This window comes from Caretta caretta, chromosome 4 (assembly GCF_965140235.1).
Source record: "Caretta caretta isolate rCarCar2 chromosome 4, rCarCar1.hap1, whole genome shotgun sequence".
NCBI lineage: Eukaryota > Metazoa > Chordata > Testudines > Cheloniidae > Caretta > Caretta caretta.
In genome coordinates this window covers 149,186,382-149,202,641 of record NC_134209.1, presented here as the reverse complement: position 1 = coordinate 149,202,641, position 16,260 = coordinate 149,186,382, and the positions used below count along the sequence as shown (strand labels likewise).

The window sequence follows — 16,260 nt, the reverse complement described above, 5'->3', positions numbered from 1 at the left end:
AAAATTGCAGGAGTTGGCAACACTGCAGACTGCTTTTCATCCCCAAGTACTTTACAAAGGGAGGCAAGTGTTTCCCCCTTTTACAAAGGGCACATGGTGGTAGAAGTGACTTGCCTAAGGTGACTCAGCAGGCCAATAGCACAGCCAGGCATGGAACCCTGCTCTCTTGACTCTGACTCCAACGCCCTACCCACTAGGCTATGCTGCTGAATTAAGTAAGCTCAGATGAAGCCTCTTCCTAAGTTGGTGTCTTGTCCTAGGCTAGAACCATAAGACTGCTGCACAATCATTTTGCTCAAGGAATTCCCATCCCCCTATGTTCAATGTAAGATTCACACTGTTTTTATGCTAGAGCAGGCTGCCAATTTTGTCACTAAATTTCACAGATAGATTGGCATAAATGTTACATTTTAATTTTAACATTTGAAAATGCTTCTTTAAAAAAAAAGACAAGAGGTTCCAGTTTATCCTTTACAGCTAGTGAAATTGGACTCATCTGACAGCTCTCAGCTCTGCTGACAGATCTGGATTTGGGCCGATTTCATTGTCAATTTGATCGTTAACTCATTTCTGTTTAACCTAATTTTTTTTTAAAATAACGTCCCACCACAAGTTGCCACCAAAATGTAGGTTACAACAAATTAATAACACTAATTTTAACCTCTATATTTTGGTGACCATGTTATCACCTTCCTTGGAGAGGATCATTACTCTTATGCCTTATAGTGATAGACTCAAGCTCAATCTGTTTAGCTTAACAAAGAGAAGGGGTGATTTGATCGCAGTTCGTAAGTACCTGCTTATGGAACAAATAATTGATAATGGGCCTGTCAGTCTACTAGACAAAGGTATAATATGAGCCAATGTCTGGAAACGTGGAAACAAATTCAAACTGGAAATAAGGTGTCAATTTTTAACAGTGAGGGTAATTAACCACTGGAACAATTTACCAAGAGTCCTGGTGGATTCTCCATCACTGGCAATTTTTAAATCAAGATTGGACGTTTTTTCCTAAACAAAATGCTCTCGATATTATTTGGGGAAAGTTTTATGGCCTTTGCCATACAGGAGGTCTGACTAGATCAGGGATCAGCAACCTTTGGCACGTGGCCCATCAGGGAAATCCACTGATGGACCAGGACGGTTTGTTTACCTGCAGCGTCTGCAGGTTCGGCCGATCGCAGCTCCCATGGCCGAGGTTCGCCAATGGGGGATGCGGAACGCAGCGGCCAGCACATCCCTCGGCCCGCACCACTTCCCGCAGCTCCCATTGGCCTGGAACAGCAAACCGCGGCCAGTGGGAGCTGCGATCAGCTGAACCTGCAGATGCTGCAGGTAAACAAACCGTCCCAGTCCATCAGCGGATTTCCCTGACGGGCCGCGTGCCAAAGGTTGCCGATCCCTGGACTAGATGATCACAATGGCCCTTTCTGGCCTTGGAATCTATGAATCTGAGTGTTTTATGCCTCAATGCACTTAGTTTATGAGGTTTCAACCAGCAGATTTCAATCTTTACAATAGTTGAGGCAGCATGATCTCGAGGATTTTAAAAAAAAAAAAGCTGGAATCCAAAAGTATATGAATTTTTCATCATGGTACTGATATCAACTTGCTATGTTGCCTGGGGCAAGTCACTTAAAATTGCTGTGCCTCAGTTTCCCAATCTGTAAAATGGGGGTAATACTTAGCTACTTCACAGGCAGAGGGTGAGGAGTAACTGAAGTTTAAGCATTATAAATGCAGTCAGGGAAACCTCTAATCTGGCCTTCACTCAAGATATTGTCCCCAAATGTTAATACAGTCAACTGAAAATAACAAACATGAACTGAGAGATGCACACTTAGCAATAACCCATAACTAATGACTTTTCAACAGTTCATTAGAGAGGATTTTGATTTTCATTGGGAGAAAGGAGTTACTGGGGGTATGGGGGTCAAATAATCCTGGGTACTGTGACGTAGCTCTTAAATTTGCGGGGCTCTCACTAGATTTGTCACATTCTGGAAGCAGCTTGTCAATTATACAGAGGAGGAAGGATCTGAAGACCAATGCAGAAGTTACATTTTACAGGTGATCAGTGCACCTTGGGGTATTAGACACCTGCGGCCGGCCCATGCCAGCTGACTCAGCCTTGTGGGCTTGGGTTAAGGGACTATTTAATTGCACTGTAGACTTTCAGGCTCAGGCTGGAGGGTCTTAGAGCCCAGGCTACAGCCTGAATCCAAACATCTAGACCATAATTAAACAACCCCTTAGCCTGAGCCTCCGCGAGCCTGAGTCAGCTGGCATAGGCCAGCCATAGGTTTTTAATTGCTGTGTAGACAGACCCATTATCTTTCTGGAGAAAGAGCCAGGTAGAAGATTAACCAAAAACTAGAAGATATTACAAAAATAGCAGGATACTATGTGCAGGGGAGGAAGTGAATAACGTGTAACAGGCAAACAACCTTAAACATGACAAGCTAAATCCATCAGGGCACATTTTGCACAATGAAACCCTCGCTAACGTGTGATGGGAAAGGTGTGAACATTTTGTGAATGTCACACTGAAGTAGTGTGGAATTTGGAGAATTCTATGTGAGTGCTAAAAAATGCATTTCCTGTTACACTCAGACCGGGTGGGGAGAGATGCTAAAATACTTACGATGGGTGTTCCAAAAGGAATGTAACCTATAAAAAAAAGAAAGAAAGATACGCACATTTTAATACATAGAGATTAAGGAGGTATCACACCTGAGAAACCTGGTGCTGCTATAAACATAGGACAGGAAACACATAGGGCATGAGTCTGAGGGTCCTCTTGTTTGCACCCGTATAACTCCAGTGACTTTAGTGGAGTTACAGCTTGACAATCAGGAGTGAGAGAAAAATGGACTCACAGTTCTTACCTCACTTTCTCTTCTCAGCTCTTGGGTGTTTTAAGTGTTAACCAAGGGGTTTTTTTAGGCTTTGCCTGCACTAGAAAAGTCACACTGGTGTAACTACGTTGGTTAGGGATGCAATATTTGTACCGATATCCTGATATATAAACCCTAGCATGGATGTAGTTATAACACTATAAAGGAGCCTTATACTGGTACATCTTTTTTCTCTTCCCAAACCAGAATAAGTTATACAGCTATAGCTGCATCCACATTGGAGGAAGGAGGGTGTACTGCTTTAGCTATAACAGTATAGTTAAAATGGAAACACTCTAGCGTGGGCAAGCCCTTACCCGAAATATCAATGGCCCTCTACAAAAATCACATACTCCACATATTGCCTCCCTCAGCAAGAGCTGCCAGTTACCACACTTCGCTCTGCTACAGCACCTCTCACCAGAGAGTCTAAGAGCATGTTACAAATATTAATGCATTAAGCCTCACAACCCCAGTTGACAGACAGGGATGCCATAGCCCAGGGAGGTGAAATGATTTGCCCAAAGTTACACAGCAAGTCAGTGGCAGAACAGGGGAGAGAAAAGTTTTTAGAGAATGAAGCACCAATCCTGCCATTTCTCCCATGCTCACAGGTTGTTCCACCGCATGAGCTCATTTCCCAGCATAGCACATTAGAAACCAGATAAAGGTCCCTTCTAAAAGGGGATTCAGACTCTCCCTGCTGGTTGCTCTCCCAAGAAGGTACCAAAGGAACACTTCTGTACAGTAATTGCCCCACAAACACAGCCACAGCTTGATCCACAGTAAAGGAAGGTAGTGCTCTTTTGCCTCAAGGGATGGAACACTACTGAAAAGAGGGGGACGAAGAGGCTGATTTAATGGTGCAACAGCAGCTGTCTCACACAAAGGCTGGATGTAGTATGGCACAAAAGAAAAGCATTCTGTCTGGAAATGGCCCACCTGTTGATCACTTTAGATAAGCTATTACCAGCAGGACAGTGGGGTGGGAGGAGGTATTGTTTCATATTCTCTGTGTATATATAAAGTCTGCTGCAGTTTCCACGGTATGCATCTGATGAAGTGAGCTGTAGCTCATGAAAGCTCATGCTCAAATAAATTGGTTAGTCTCTAAGGTGCCACAAGTACTCCTTTTCTTTTTGCGAATACAGACTAACACGGCTGTTCCTCTGAAACCTGTCATTCTGTCTCTGAGGGAGAAAGAACATGGGTTGGCGGTATGAAAGGTGCCTTCCAAGAATTCTGTTCTAGTTAGGTTCTTCTACTATGCCCATCGCTGTGGTACGTGGCCCAACCCACTCTCCTTAGTGGAAGAAAGTACCAGAGTGTTTGTTTATGTGGCAGCTTTCTTTCCTTGCTCCGAGGTTAAAATGAATGCTAACACTTAAATAGAGTGCCTGGATACCACAGGATGGGCACTTTAGAGAGGCCAGAGATGAGATAAGCTACAGTTCACATTCAGATGTCCAGGGGGTACATCTGAGAGGGAGAAGAATGAGGCAGACATTAAACATTTAAAAGATTCAGAGAAAGAACTGGGACAAAAATGGGATTATAACATTGACTATGTGTTTTCAGTAAGATTAGTAAAACAGATCAGTACACTGATTAGAGGATATACTCTACCTGACATTCTGAAAGGCATGAAGATCTTCTCATTAGTATCAGGATGTATGATGGCCTACAAAACAATCAGTAAATAGACATGGTGAAAGCATGGAAGTGGCTGGCAAGCAGCAAAGAGCCTGACCCTTCCCATTATGTACAATATGTTTAACCAGAGAGCAGAGAGACACACGTACGTGTCTCTACAGCAGCGTAAGCAGCATGCTGCACGTGGCTTTTGCAGCACAGATCAGTGGCCCATGACCATTCAGTAGTCTTCACAAAACCCTCCTCCTGCTTATTGGTTTTCTGCTCCTTTAAAAATTCTTGACATAACTGAGTGCTAATGAGAAGTGACAGCTTGACAACACTGGAGACAGAAGTATAGAACAGGTACATAATGAGCAGTAGCAATGTCCACAAAGAACATGCATCAATGTGCTTTAACCCTGACCTGGGAGGTACTACCTCTAGGGACAAGAATAGAATTTAGTCTCCATGGCCCACTCTGTCCTTAGTGTCTGCTAACAATGAGACCGGCTTTGTTGGTGGTTTTGTAATCTGGACACTCAGACTAAATTCACTGTACACAAGACACTAACAGCCATTAGATAGTAATAAGTCATTGTCAAGTGGATTAGATGGGAAGCAGCAACCTAAATCAGTGCAATGTAGCTCTCCTGTCCTGTGTGTAGGTTTGAAGTTTTGATACAGTAAAGTTTTTGAAGAAAAAAAAAAAATCAGTTCTAAGCAAATGTTCAGGACAGATTTTAAATTCAAATTATTCAGAAGTGTTACTCAGCTCTCCTGCAGTAAATTGAGTTGTTCAGAAATTCCTGTGATTATAAAATTAAAAGCATATTTTCTGAAATGACAGTTTTTATTTAACTCTTCCTGACTTTATACACGATGGGTTCTACTCACAACCCCCATTCCTACTAAATCTATATATACATTTTCCTCGGATTAAGGGTGAAGAGTCTCTCAGTAATCTATAACAATAACGAAAGCTCTCTCCATTCACATGTATTGTAAATCAGGTTGAGGCAAGCATGGACATTTGCATGGAAATCCAACAGAGCCTGACCATTGTGTTGCCAATTGAAAACATGACTGTATGGTCATCTGGTGTTACTGAAACAAAGAATTCTCCAGTAAAATCCTATCGACTACCATAATGGTTCATTGCACTACTTTATGGCCGCAGGAGAAGTTCAGCCTTCATGTCCATCCAGTTCTTGGCCTCACTGTGGAGACCACTTACAAAGGAGCCAGCTGTGGTAGTTTTGTGCTGTGGACACCTGTTCATTAAGAACTGGACTGAGACCACCAATTTATTCCATTCTACAGCTGTCCATAAAAGTCACCTTTGGTCTTTCTCACCTTAGGCAGATAAGGACCAGATCTCCATATGAAGCCAGTGAGGATGCATCAGTATAAAAACTGGTGTAAACAGGGGTGAGACTCAGTCTGCTAGTGTTTTGGGATTGTCCAGGGGAAAGATATAACAGAGTTTTTATTGATTAACCAATTTATTTGAGCATAAGCTTTCGTGAGCTACAGCTCACATCCGATGAAGTGAGCTGAAGCTCACGAAAGCTTATGCTCAAATAAATTGGTTAGTCTCTAAGGTGCCACAAGTACTCCTTTTCTTTTTGCGAATACAGACTAACACGCCTGTTACTCTGAAAAGAGTTTTTATTGTTATGGAAGAAATGTCAAACCAGTTAATGGAAATGTGGAGACCAGGAAAACTCTAGGCTAGATAAATGGGAGAAAATGAAGACATAAAATTATATATAAACAATAAAATAAAATTAAGACTCTTGTGTGGGGAAAAACTTATTTGCACATGCTATTTTATCTTGTCAGAGAAAATGTAACTGAAAAACCGTGACAGACAAAGAAGAACCACCTTTCCCCCCATTTAGGAAAAACAGAAGGGAATAGTGATATTTTAAAAGAGGAATAAAATATTTAAAAGCATGTTACCTGCTTTATTTTTTGAGCTCCCCAAAGCTAGAAAAATAAAATAAAATATTAGTTTTTAAAACATCAGCACAGAAGAATCCACATTAATCCTCTGATCTGTTACATTAAAGGAACGGGGAGAATCGCTCTAAGAAAGAACTTTCCTCTGGATGTCAGAGACGGTTATTAAGGGCCCTATTCTGCCACCTTTACCCACATTGAGAAGTACCTCATCAGAGCCAGTAGTTCTACTGAAATGAATGATACCACTTGGAGAGGAAGACACTGTTCAACATAAGACAGAATGGCAGAATTCAGACCTTATATTGTAAGCTTCTGAGATGAGGAACACTGCCCTCTTTACTTTTCTGTGTACACATCTGATTAGCACAATAACACCTTGAATGAGCTCCCAAGACTCCCACCTGACGTCAGTGGTCATTGGAGGGCATTCCACTCTAAGGTGAGTAAACACTGCAGTGAGGTATTTGCAAACATTCATTCAAATACAAACTATGCATTAGCTTCAATAGGACGAGTGGCCCATTTTTCACTTTTCCACAAACAATTGTGCAAGGAAAATCTTTTTCATTGAAGAATGCTCACTGAAAGGGAAGGTGTAATCAATATTCATAAAATACATGTTTTTATTATTGTTTATAGCACATAAAGGCCCCAAATCAGGGGTAGGGCACCACTGCAAAAAGTCACAGTCCCTGTCCCATACAGCTTACAATCTACTTTATGACAAAATGAAACAAGCGGATGTAACAAATAATTGAAAGGAATAGGAAAGGAGGATGAGAGTAAGAGAGAGAGAAAAGAATATCCAACATGGACTCGCTTTGTGCAGAATTTGGTGGTTCAGTCATTTAAGGTATGGAATTTTTTAATGTAAGTTATAGGATTGTGCCACCCTCTCTCACGTTGGGCTTGGTCCTGTTCCCATTCAAGTCAATGGAAAAATTCGCATTGACTTGGTGCAGGATCAAGGCCCTTGAGGAGTAGGTTTCAATGGAAATATTCACGGGGTAAGGTACTACCTCCAGGTGAGGAAGCATAGTAGAAACTGGCCCATAGCTATCAGCAATCCCTACTACCTAGTAATTATCTACACCCAGATTCCGATCTAATTCACAAAGGTGTAAATCTGGAATAACTATTGATGTCAGTTACTGTGGTATTTGAGCCTCTCACAATTTTTAGTGTATTTATCCTCACTACACCACAGTGAGGTAGGGCAATGCTATTATCCCCATTGTACAGAGGGGAAACTGAGGCATGGAGAAAGTAAGTGATTTGTCCAAGGTCACACCAGGAGTGTGTGGCAAAGAAAGGAATTAAACCAAGATGAATTCAAATCCCAGGCTAGCGCCCTACATACGGGACCATGCAGCCTCTTTAATACAGCATATGCATAATGGTATAAAAAACAATAACTGACCTTCAGAATATTAAACAAAAACACCTTCAGTAAAAGAGGAATTCTACTGTGTGTTTCTACCTCTTCTAAATGCATTATACAGCAAAGACCATGTATTTTCTGGCATGATCTTAGACATGGGTGCCGAGAACTGGCCTTCAGCTTCTCTGTTCAGCTGACTCTGTTTTCAAATGCACTAGTGAAAAAACAGTCCATGAGGAAGGACGGGCAGTTTCTGAGCAGGTTCTATGGGCATTTTGGTCAAGGTATCTAATTTCACTAACTGGTATCAATATTTCTGCTTTTCCTTGCTGCAGAGCAAATATTCTCAGAACACTGGATTATCCCACTGCTTCCCAGAAACCGACTTTACAAGATGCACCTGATGAGTCACCTAAAGATTCTGCCAGCTCATTTTCACTTTTTTTATCCTCTAATTCATTTTCTGTTTTCAGCAAGTCTGCAACATTTTTCCAATAGATTCAACACTGTGAGTAGTTGGTTTTGCCAGCCAGTAGCTGGCTGCTGACAGCAGGTCTCTGTTTTAACTAGGGATTCCATTCACACTTTCTCTGGCCATGTTAGAGATGGGGGGCCAAATTCTGATCTCATTTACACTACTGTGAATCCAAAGCATTCTACTAAATTCCATACTAAAGTAAGTAGAGTTATCCCAGATTTATGCTGGTCTGAATCAGCCCATGGTTTCTAAATAAGGGGCTACTTTTGGGCGGTCTCCTACCACAGGTGTTCCTATTTCACACAGGAATTACTGTACATTAATAACATAGAATTATATACTATGTGTCACCATTCAGGGCACCTGAATTTCCCCTTCATGGTTCAGCAAGGTCACCCACTCTAGGCTCCCAGATCCTCAGCTGTCATCTCTCTTGAGCGGAGACCCACATTTCTCTCCCCCTGATCGGGGTTTTTCCAGGCTGCGCAGTTCCCTGCTTACACTGAGAGTTCCCCAGAAAGTCAGACTGCCGAAGCAGGCCTGCTTTGCTTTCTCCACAGAGGCTATAAACAGAGTAATTGCCCACAATTACCACACCACTCTTTCTAAGCAAGCACATTTATTCTTAAGGGGAAAGCATGACAGAGAAAGCATATTAAAACAATAGAAGAACCTACACACATGCTAATAAGCTTACCAGAGATCACCCCAACTCAAACAAGAGCTCTGGCAGGTGTCAGTCCTTCAAACCCCACCCAGGGGCTCTACTGTGGTTACAAGTTCATAACCCCTTTTGTTCAGAACAAGAATACCCATGAATCTGAGAGTCCCTTCTTTATACAGTTTGGGCCTCTGATCTTGTCCTCATGTAACAGGTGATAAGCAGACCAAGGTTCCCTCCTAAGGGTGAAGCTTCTAAAAGCTGAATTCTTGCACAGATGGAGGAGTTTATGCTTGCATACACTTCCCCCTGGAGATTTCCTGGAAAACCCACTTCACTTTAAAAGTTCGTTCTTGTCTGCCCATTGTTTCAAATAGTTCTTTGAAGCTCTTAACACTTCCTAGGGTTTACATTAGTCATGACTGCCCCCTAGAGACATTATATGCAAACCCAAAATAATACATTACCATTTGCATTTTTAATACAATGTACTCCCAAAGTACTTAAACTTAATCTATTAAAGTTTACCCAGAATACTGCAGGAAATTGCCATGCCTGTCACACTAGCCACTTTGCAGTTTGTGTCCTCTCCAAGTGTTTGCTACCCCTCCTGTTTTGGTATTAGTGGCAAATGTGTTCACACTTGGATTTACACAAAAGAAACATCAAGTAAAAAAAAAGAAAAAGAAAAAGAAAACCAGAGCAAACCAAACCATTTAAAAAAGACTTCACTTTCTGTGAAGCAACCCAAATGGGCAGGGGGCAGTGGCTCAGTCTATGGCCTATGAACTAACGAACTTTTATGTCAGTCTAAACTTTTTAGGATGACAGGTCTGCCTCCTGTTTCATTGACGCATGCTTCACCACTGTGAAGGAATTAGCTCCAGGGGCCATTTGCAAGTGCTCCAAGATTATAGTCTAATAGCTCTCAAACTAGTTGATGACAAGCTAGTACTTTTTAATCCATGATTTCCAAGATGCTATTTTCCCTTCAGTTCCAAGAGCAGGGACCCTACAACCTTGTTACTGACGCACCAGAGATTTGTGTAAAGAACAAGAACATGTGAACTTAAGGTTTCAGAGTAGCAGCCGTGTTAGTCTGTATCTGCAAAAAGAAAAGGGGTACTTGTGGCACCTTACAGACTAACAAATTTATTTGAGCATAAGCTTTCGTGAGCTACAGATGAAGTGAGCTGTAGCTCACGAAAGCTTATGCTCAAATAAATTTGTTAGTCTCTAAGGTGCCACAAGTCCTCCTTTTCTTTTTATGTGGACTTAAGACATCCCCAGGAGTTTCTACTGTGATTATTCAAAAGTTGGAGGGGATAACACCCAAACCCATCAGATAATTGGGGATCCCTGGAGATTTGTAGAAAAGGAGCTTAAATTGCAGAGAGCTCCCCTATAACTACTCTCCTACAGAGCTTAACAGCAGATAATGAAGCAGGCTGGATGCATCTTCCCAACAAGCTCTAACAGTACCACAAAGCTTCATGAACCCAGAGTGTGACCACACAGCTCTTCTTCCTACTCACTTCCTTAAGGCTGGATGTCTGGCAGCAAGGCTTTGTCACAGGTTTGGGAGACCCAGAGCACAGCGAGGAGACACAAACCCAAGTAACCCCAGGGGAATGGTAACTGATCTTTGGTTAAACAGGAGCTTTACTCAGTTGGGGTTCGTTGTAATAACTGGGCCTACAAATTTGCCCTAATTGTGAGCCAAACTGGATAAAGTACATAAAAATTCACAAAATGTCACAATAACCTATAACAACAAATGCTGATGGGCAAAGGTAGGAAAAGGAGACAAAATAATTAAAATTAGTCCAAACATGAAGGCCTACTAACTAAAGCAACTAATGGACTGTGTTACAAATCATGCTTTATAAAAAATAAATAAATAAGTGGGAAAAAAAAATCAGCTAACCAAAATTCATGTGTCAGAAACGACCTAATTGGTGAACAAAATAATGAGGGGATGGGCTATTCCGCCCACCATTCCCTTTGAGAGAGCTTAAAATAAGAGATTTTAAGGAGAAAAACTGGCTACTAGAGCAAGCTTCACCATCATGACTGCCACCCCCACCACCAACTGGGACCCTGGCTTTCATCATCCTGATCCTGAGACGTACTGACCATGCTCAAATAAATTGGTTAGTCTCTAAGGTGCCACAAGTACTCCTTTTCTTTTTGCGAATACAGACTAACACAGCTGTTCCTCTGAAAACTGACCAGACTGGGGCAGAGAGAGGGACCCAGATGACATCACCACCTCTACCAGCTCCAGCTGAAACCCAACCACTGCCTGGGATGAAACAGGATCCGACTTTAACAACAGCTCCATCCCATCTCAACTCACTTCTTCTCTCTTCCCCAGCAGGACCATTATTACCGTCTTTGATACCATCTAAGAGACTGTCTGACAAAGGTGGGGGTTTGCTTCTAAAATTCTCTCCAGCTAAAGGGAAAGGGAAAAAGGGATGCTGTTAAAATGAAAGCCTCAATACTTTCCATTTCTTCTCTCTCTTTTTTTTTAAACAATTTTTCTTTCCTTTCTTTATCTTAAATAAAAAAAAAGATAAAAGGAGTTTAAATGGTGTATTTACCATGGCACTAACCAAGCCAAAGCCTCTGTTTACAAAACCTCAAACCTTGTTTCACATTGTTTAATGTGGGACAATAACTGAATTATGTTTATACCTTTAACCTATATATTTCACCTAAATTAAATACAAGTTCCACTGTATAAGACAACACTTGAAAGTAACTCTTCAACCAAAAAATATAAAGAACACTTCAACACCAAGCTTATCCGTTAACATATCTGATTGTAAAAATATGAGCGTTAATTGCGTAATTTGAAGGGAATAATTCTCCTTTCACTAACTGCAGTAACATGTAGAGTCCATGGATCGGAGAGTGGATTATTTTCTGTTCACATGCTGAAGCCTTGTCTACTCTAGGAAACTTTGGCAAAAATTTCTCATTGTTGCTCAAACCAGAGTTACCAACATTGGAGACCTACTGTAGATGAACTGCCAGCCTGCATAAGCAAGGAAAGACTCACCCTGTGTAGGCTCAGAGGATACCGTGCTTTAAATGCTGCAAGGAGCCCATCTACGCTGGAATTGGCAACCGTGATAAATCTTTGCAAAAATTTCCCTAGTATAGACAAGACTTAAGAGTGAATCACTAAGAAGAAGTGAGTAGTTGTTAAGTAATTGTCTCTGCTTCTCTGGACAATGACATAAAAGTCTCATTTGGAACCCTGCTAGCCTCTTTCTTGCTCTAACAGGGAGGTTTTCTAATCCTTTCGCAAGATCCTGCCTGCTCCCACAAAACTTCGATGTTAACGAGATAGCAGTCTGGAGTTTGCACCCAGTCAGCAAGTGCCAGTTGTTTCTCACTCTGGAAACTGTAAAAGATTTACTAAAGCAAAGCTCGGATTATCTATCCCACACTGAATTCCGAGTGTTTCAGCATAGTGACTGGAATGTGTGATACATCAAGGCTTGCTTTATGTACAAGAGCATCTCCTGTCATTGTTCTTTTTCCCAACCCCTTAAAAAAAACTGTTTAACTCCCAGCAGGAGAAATATTGTCCCTACCAGGGTGCTATTTACTTTGCTTTGGAAGTTCACTGAGAAATATTTCAAGCCAACAGCAAGGACCGCTAAGTGGTTCTGTTTAGCGCTAGTACACACATTAATGAATCAAACAGGACGTCAGTGTTGTCAGGTGGTTAGAGTCAAGGAGTCAAGAGGTGCCCCAGGTCTGCCACAGTCACTATGGCCCAAACATTCAAAATGGGGGAAAGGGGTGCCCAACTTGAGACACGTAGGGCTTAATACCTAGAGATGGTGAGCACCTGCAACTCCCAGAGACTTTCACGTACTTAGGACTCGCTGAATTACAAGGAAATTCATGGGAGTTGGGTGCCTGACTTACTTAGGCTGGGATTTTCAAAGATTCCTAAGGTATTTTGGTGTCTAGCTCCCACTGAAGTCAATGAGAGTTAGGCGTCTAAATAGCTTTGTGGATCTGGGCCGAAGTGCCATAGCACCCAAGTTTGAAAATTTGGGCCTTAAGCTCTTTGCTCTTGAGTTATCCATTCATAAAATGGACCTTCTGGGGATCTAGAGAGACTTCACGGATTAACTTTTATAAAGCTGTAATAAACATCCTCAAATGGAAGGTGATGCAGGAATGGAAAGCATTAGTTATTGTCATTATTATCGGTAGCAGCCAGCAGCTGTCAAGGGTGGACTTCAATTTTCAAGGGGCATCTCTGTGACATAAAAAGCCACAATCCAGATAAGTGGGGGGCTTTGTCACCCCCGCCCTGCAACCTTTGGTCCCTTACAATGCCTTGCTGTAGTAGCTCCCACCTGGGCCACTCTCAAACAGCTTTTCAGCAGCAAAGCCACACACTGAGTGTCTGTGTGTAACTGCACCCTGCCAGCTACACTCTGGCTCTCACCAGTCTGGGTTATGTAGCAGGGTGATCCGAACACACTCCCAGTCCCGGATCATCACCCAGAAATGTATATCCTGTACTGCCCAACCCTCTCCTGGACAGTACAAATATATTAAGTTTGTTATTCCTTTAAGGGAATAATATAACAGTTTATTACCTTAAACAGTTTCCCAGACACTTCAAATTAAACACACTGGATTAGATAAAATAGCAAAGCAAGTTTATTAACTATATATAGAGAGATTTTAAGTGAGTATAAGTAAAGAGACATAGAAGTTAGAAATGGTTATAAGAAAAATAAAGCTCAAATGCTTACTAGTGCCTAATTTAACAAACTATATTTGATTCAAGTAAAATTTCTCACCAAACGCTTCCAGTAAGATTACTGACCAAACTCTTCAGGTCAGGACCCCTTTCCCCAAAGTCCAATGGCTGTTTCCTTTTGTCTTCTCAGGTACAGAGAATGTAATTGGCCAGGAGAGAGAGACGGGGCATGCCTTGGGGTGTTTGTCCGTCCTTCTTATAGTTTCAATCCCCCTCTTGAAAAACATTCCCAGCTGAGAACCAGGAGACAGAGAGTCTATGTGGAAGGATATTCCTTGCTGTTTTTTTCCCACTTGTTTGAACTTCCTTAGTTTTCCCTTCCTGTTTGATTACTCTGTTTACTCTTAAATGGTCATTAAGGCAAGCACACATTCCTTTGTTTAGGACACCTGTCTTCTGAATAGGCAGGGCTGTGGGGTTTGGAACATGTGTTAATAACATTTTACAGGTGAATCTTATAATTTCACATACCATGTCACCACATATATCTTACCAGGATAATACTGACCAGCAAATTATGAGTTTTCCAATGATACCTTACAAAGCATACCTTGTACAAAGATTATTACAATAGCTTGCAGGGTGTGAATACGGGGTGTATTCTGTCACAACCTTTATTTTGTCACCACATCACCAGTGGTTTACCATGCTCCAGGATTTTTTTTCTGGGTCTTAAATCAAAAAGTGAGATATGGACTGGACAGCCTTATAGGCCTTTTCCTTCCCACTAGCCAATGGAGCATTGGTTCCTACAGGGCTGTGTATTTTCAGGTGCTTTCACATGCATCAAAGCAACAAACCCCATCTCAGAAAGGCAGAAGGAGTACTACTTTACATATCTCAGCACTTGTCTCTCAGGACTTATCTACCCGGTGGGGTAATGTGCACTAGGGGTGTGGTTTCTAATGTGCACTACGGCGTTGCGCACACCCTGTTGGTGAGAACTAAAAGTTCCCCAGTGTGTTTTAAAGTAGTGTTGTTTAAAACAGTACTACACTAAAGTGCTCTCGGGAACAATGACTGCACACCAGGAGAGTCTACAAGAGTGGTCTCCAAACTGTGAGGCACAACTCGTAGAGGGGTGCAGGGGTGCAGAGGAATATTTGGAGGGGTGCAGCAGGGCCTGGGACAGCCCCGCAGGGGGGTGGGGTGGGGAGGGAGCGCTACCCAGCCCTGTTCCAGCCCTACCCCGAGAAACTCCTGCCAGCCAGTGATTCTCTGCAGAAGCCATAATACCGTCTTGGGGACTGTGTTATCTTTCCTACCTAAGTGTGATGAATCTGGGTGGGTGTGTGCGCGTGTGAAAGACAGCAGAACAACCTGCTTTACTCCCAGCCTGCCCATTCCTCTCCCAAGCCTGTTCAGCCTTTGCCCCCTCCCCCATCAAGGAACCCACACCTGCTCCGGGTGATGGAAGGTGCCCAGCAGGCAGCTGAGCCCCTTCTGCATCAGAGGGAAGATTCACACATGGAGCATCGGGGTTGGGAGTGGGGTGTTTACACACATACAATGGTGGCTATTGGGAACTAATTTTCCTGGCTGGGATCTTGTTTTGGTGGAACTGATTTTAGGCATTGCTTCCAGGTTCTGTTCTCCATCCAGTATCGATGGGGCCAGAGTGTCACAGTTCAGATTAAAATGCAGGAGAGAGGTGCTCCCAGTTCTGTCCTCAGCCCATTAGAAAACATCCCTCAAAAAGAAAGGGAAGCAATGGGAGACCCAGTATACAGTCTTCTGATAAAATGTAGGTAAGAAATAGCGGATCGGAGAGGGGAAGAGTACAGTTTACTGCAAATGGACCTCTTTGCTCATCATCAACAATGTTAAGAAAAGTTATTATTCTCTAAAAGGTTTCAGAGTAACAGCCGTGTTAGTCTGTATTCGCAAAAAGAAAAGGAGTACTTGTGGCACCTTAGAGACTAACCAATTTATTTGAGCATTGGTTAAATTGGTTAGTCTCTAAGGTGCCACAAGTACTCCTATTCTCTAAAAGGGATGCTGTTTAGCCTTCAATAGAGTCATTGTTCTCTGCCGTGACTGGGACAACATGAGCGGCTCTTCCTGCTGTTAGCACAATTGAAGGAAGAGCACAGTAATCAATATATGCCCATTATACTGGTGAGTCTTTTTTCACCTCACTGAGACTAATAGGGGAAGAAATGAAACAGTTTCAAAACTACAAGTGGTCAAAACTGCATTTGGAAAGGCTCAGGAGTGAGAAGCTACCAGTGACATGCCTGAGTGCATGCTCAGCCAATGCTCACGGAACGGGGCTGGATGGAGGAAGAGTCTCTCTCTCCTAGGACAAAGGAGGATGCATTTCAAAAGCTCACATTTCTCTCTTGCTGTGGCTCATTCAATTTCTTTCAGTGACACACTTGTGTTTAAAAGGGTGAAGATTTCTGATTAGATATCTTGAGGGTGGTAGAATGAAAAATAATA

The 16,260-nt window shown here is 42.3% G+C and overlaps 1 protein-coding gene across 6 annotated transcripts in view; it reads right to left on the bottom strand.

Moving 5' to 3' along the window:
* Positions 1-16,260, bottom strand: part of SFXN5 (sideroflexin 5) — a 175,960-nt gene that overhangs the window by 118,443 nt on the left and 41,257 nt on the right. For 5 of the 6 annotated variants that reach the window (XR_012668249.1, XR_007356156.2, XR_007356158.2 and 2 more), the window contains 3 exons: positions 6,495-6,521; positions 4,524-4,578; positions 2,645-2,670 (listed from right to left, as the gene is read on the bottom strand). Coding sequence is in view for 2 of the 6 variants with exons in the window: in XM_048846425.2 (XP_048702382.1) it covers positions 2,645-2,670; positions 4,524-4,578; positions 6,495-6,521 (108 nt within the window). In the remaining 4 variants the exon portion in view is untranslated. Of the gene's footprint in view, positions 1-2,644; positions 2,671-4,523; positions 4,579-6,494; positions 6,522-13,858; positions 14,229-16,260 lie in introns of all 6 variants that reach the window. The other variant, XR_012668250.1, reaches the window with a different exon arrangement.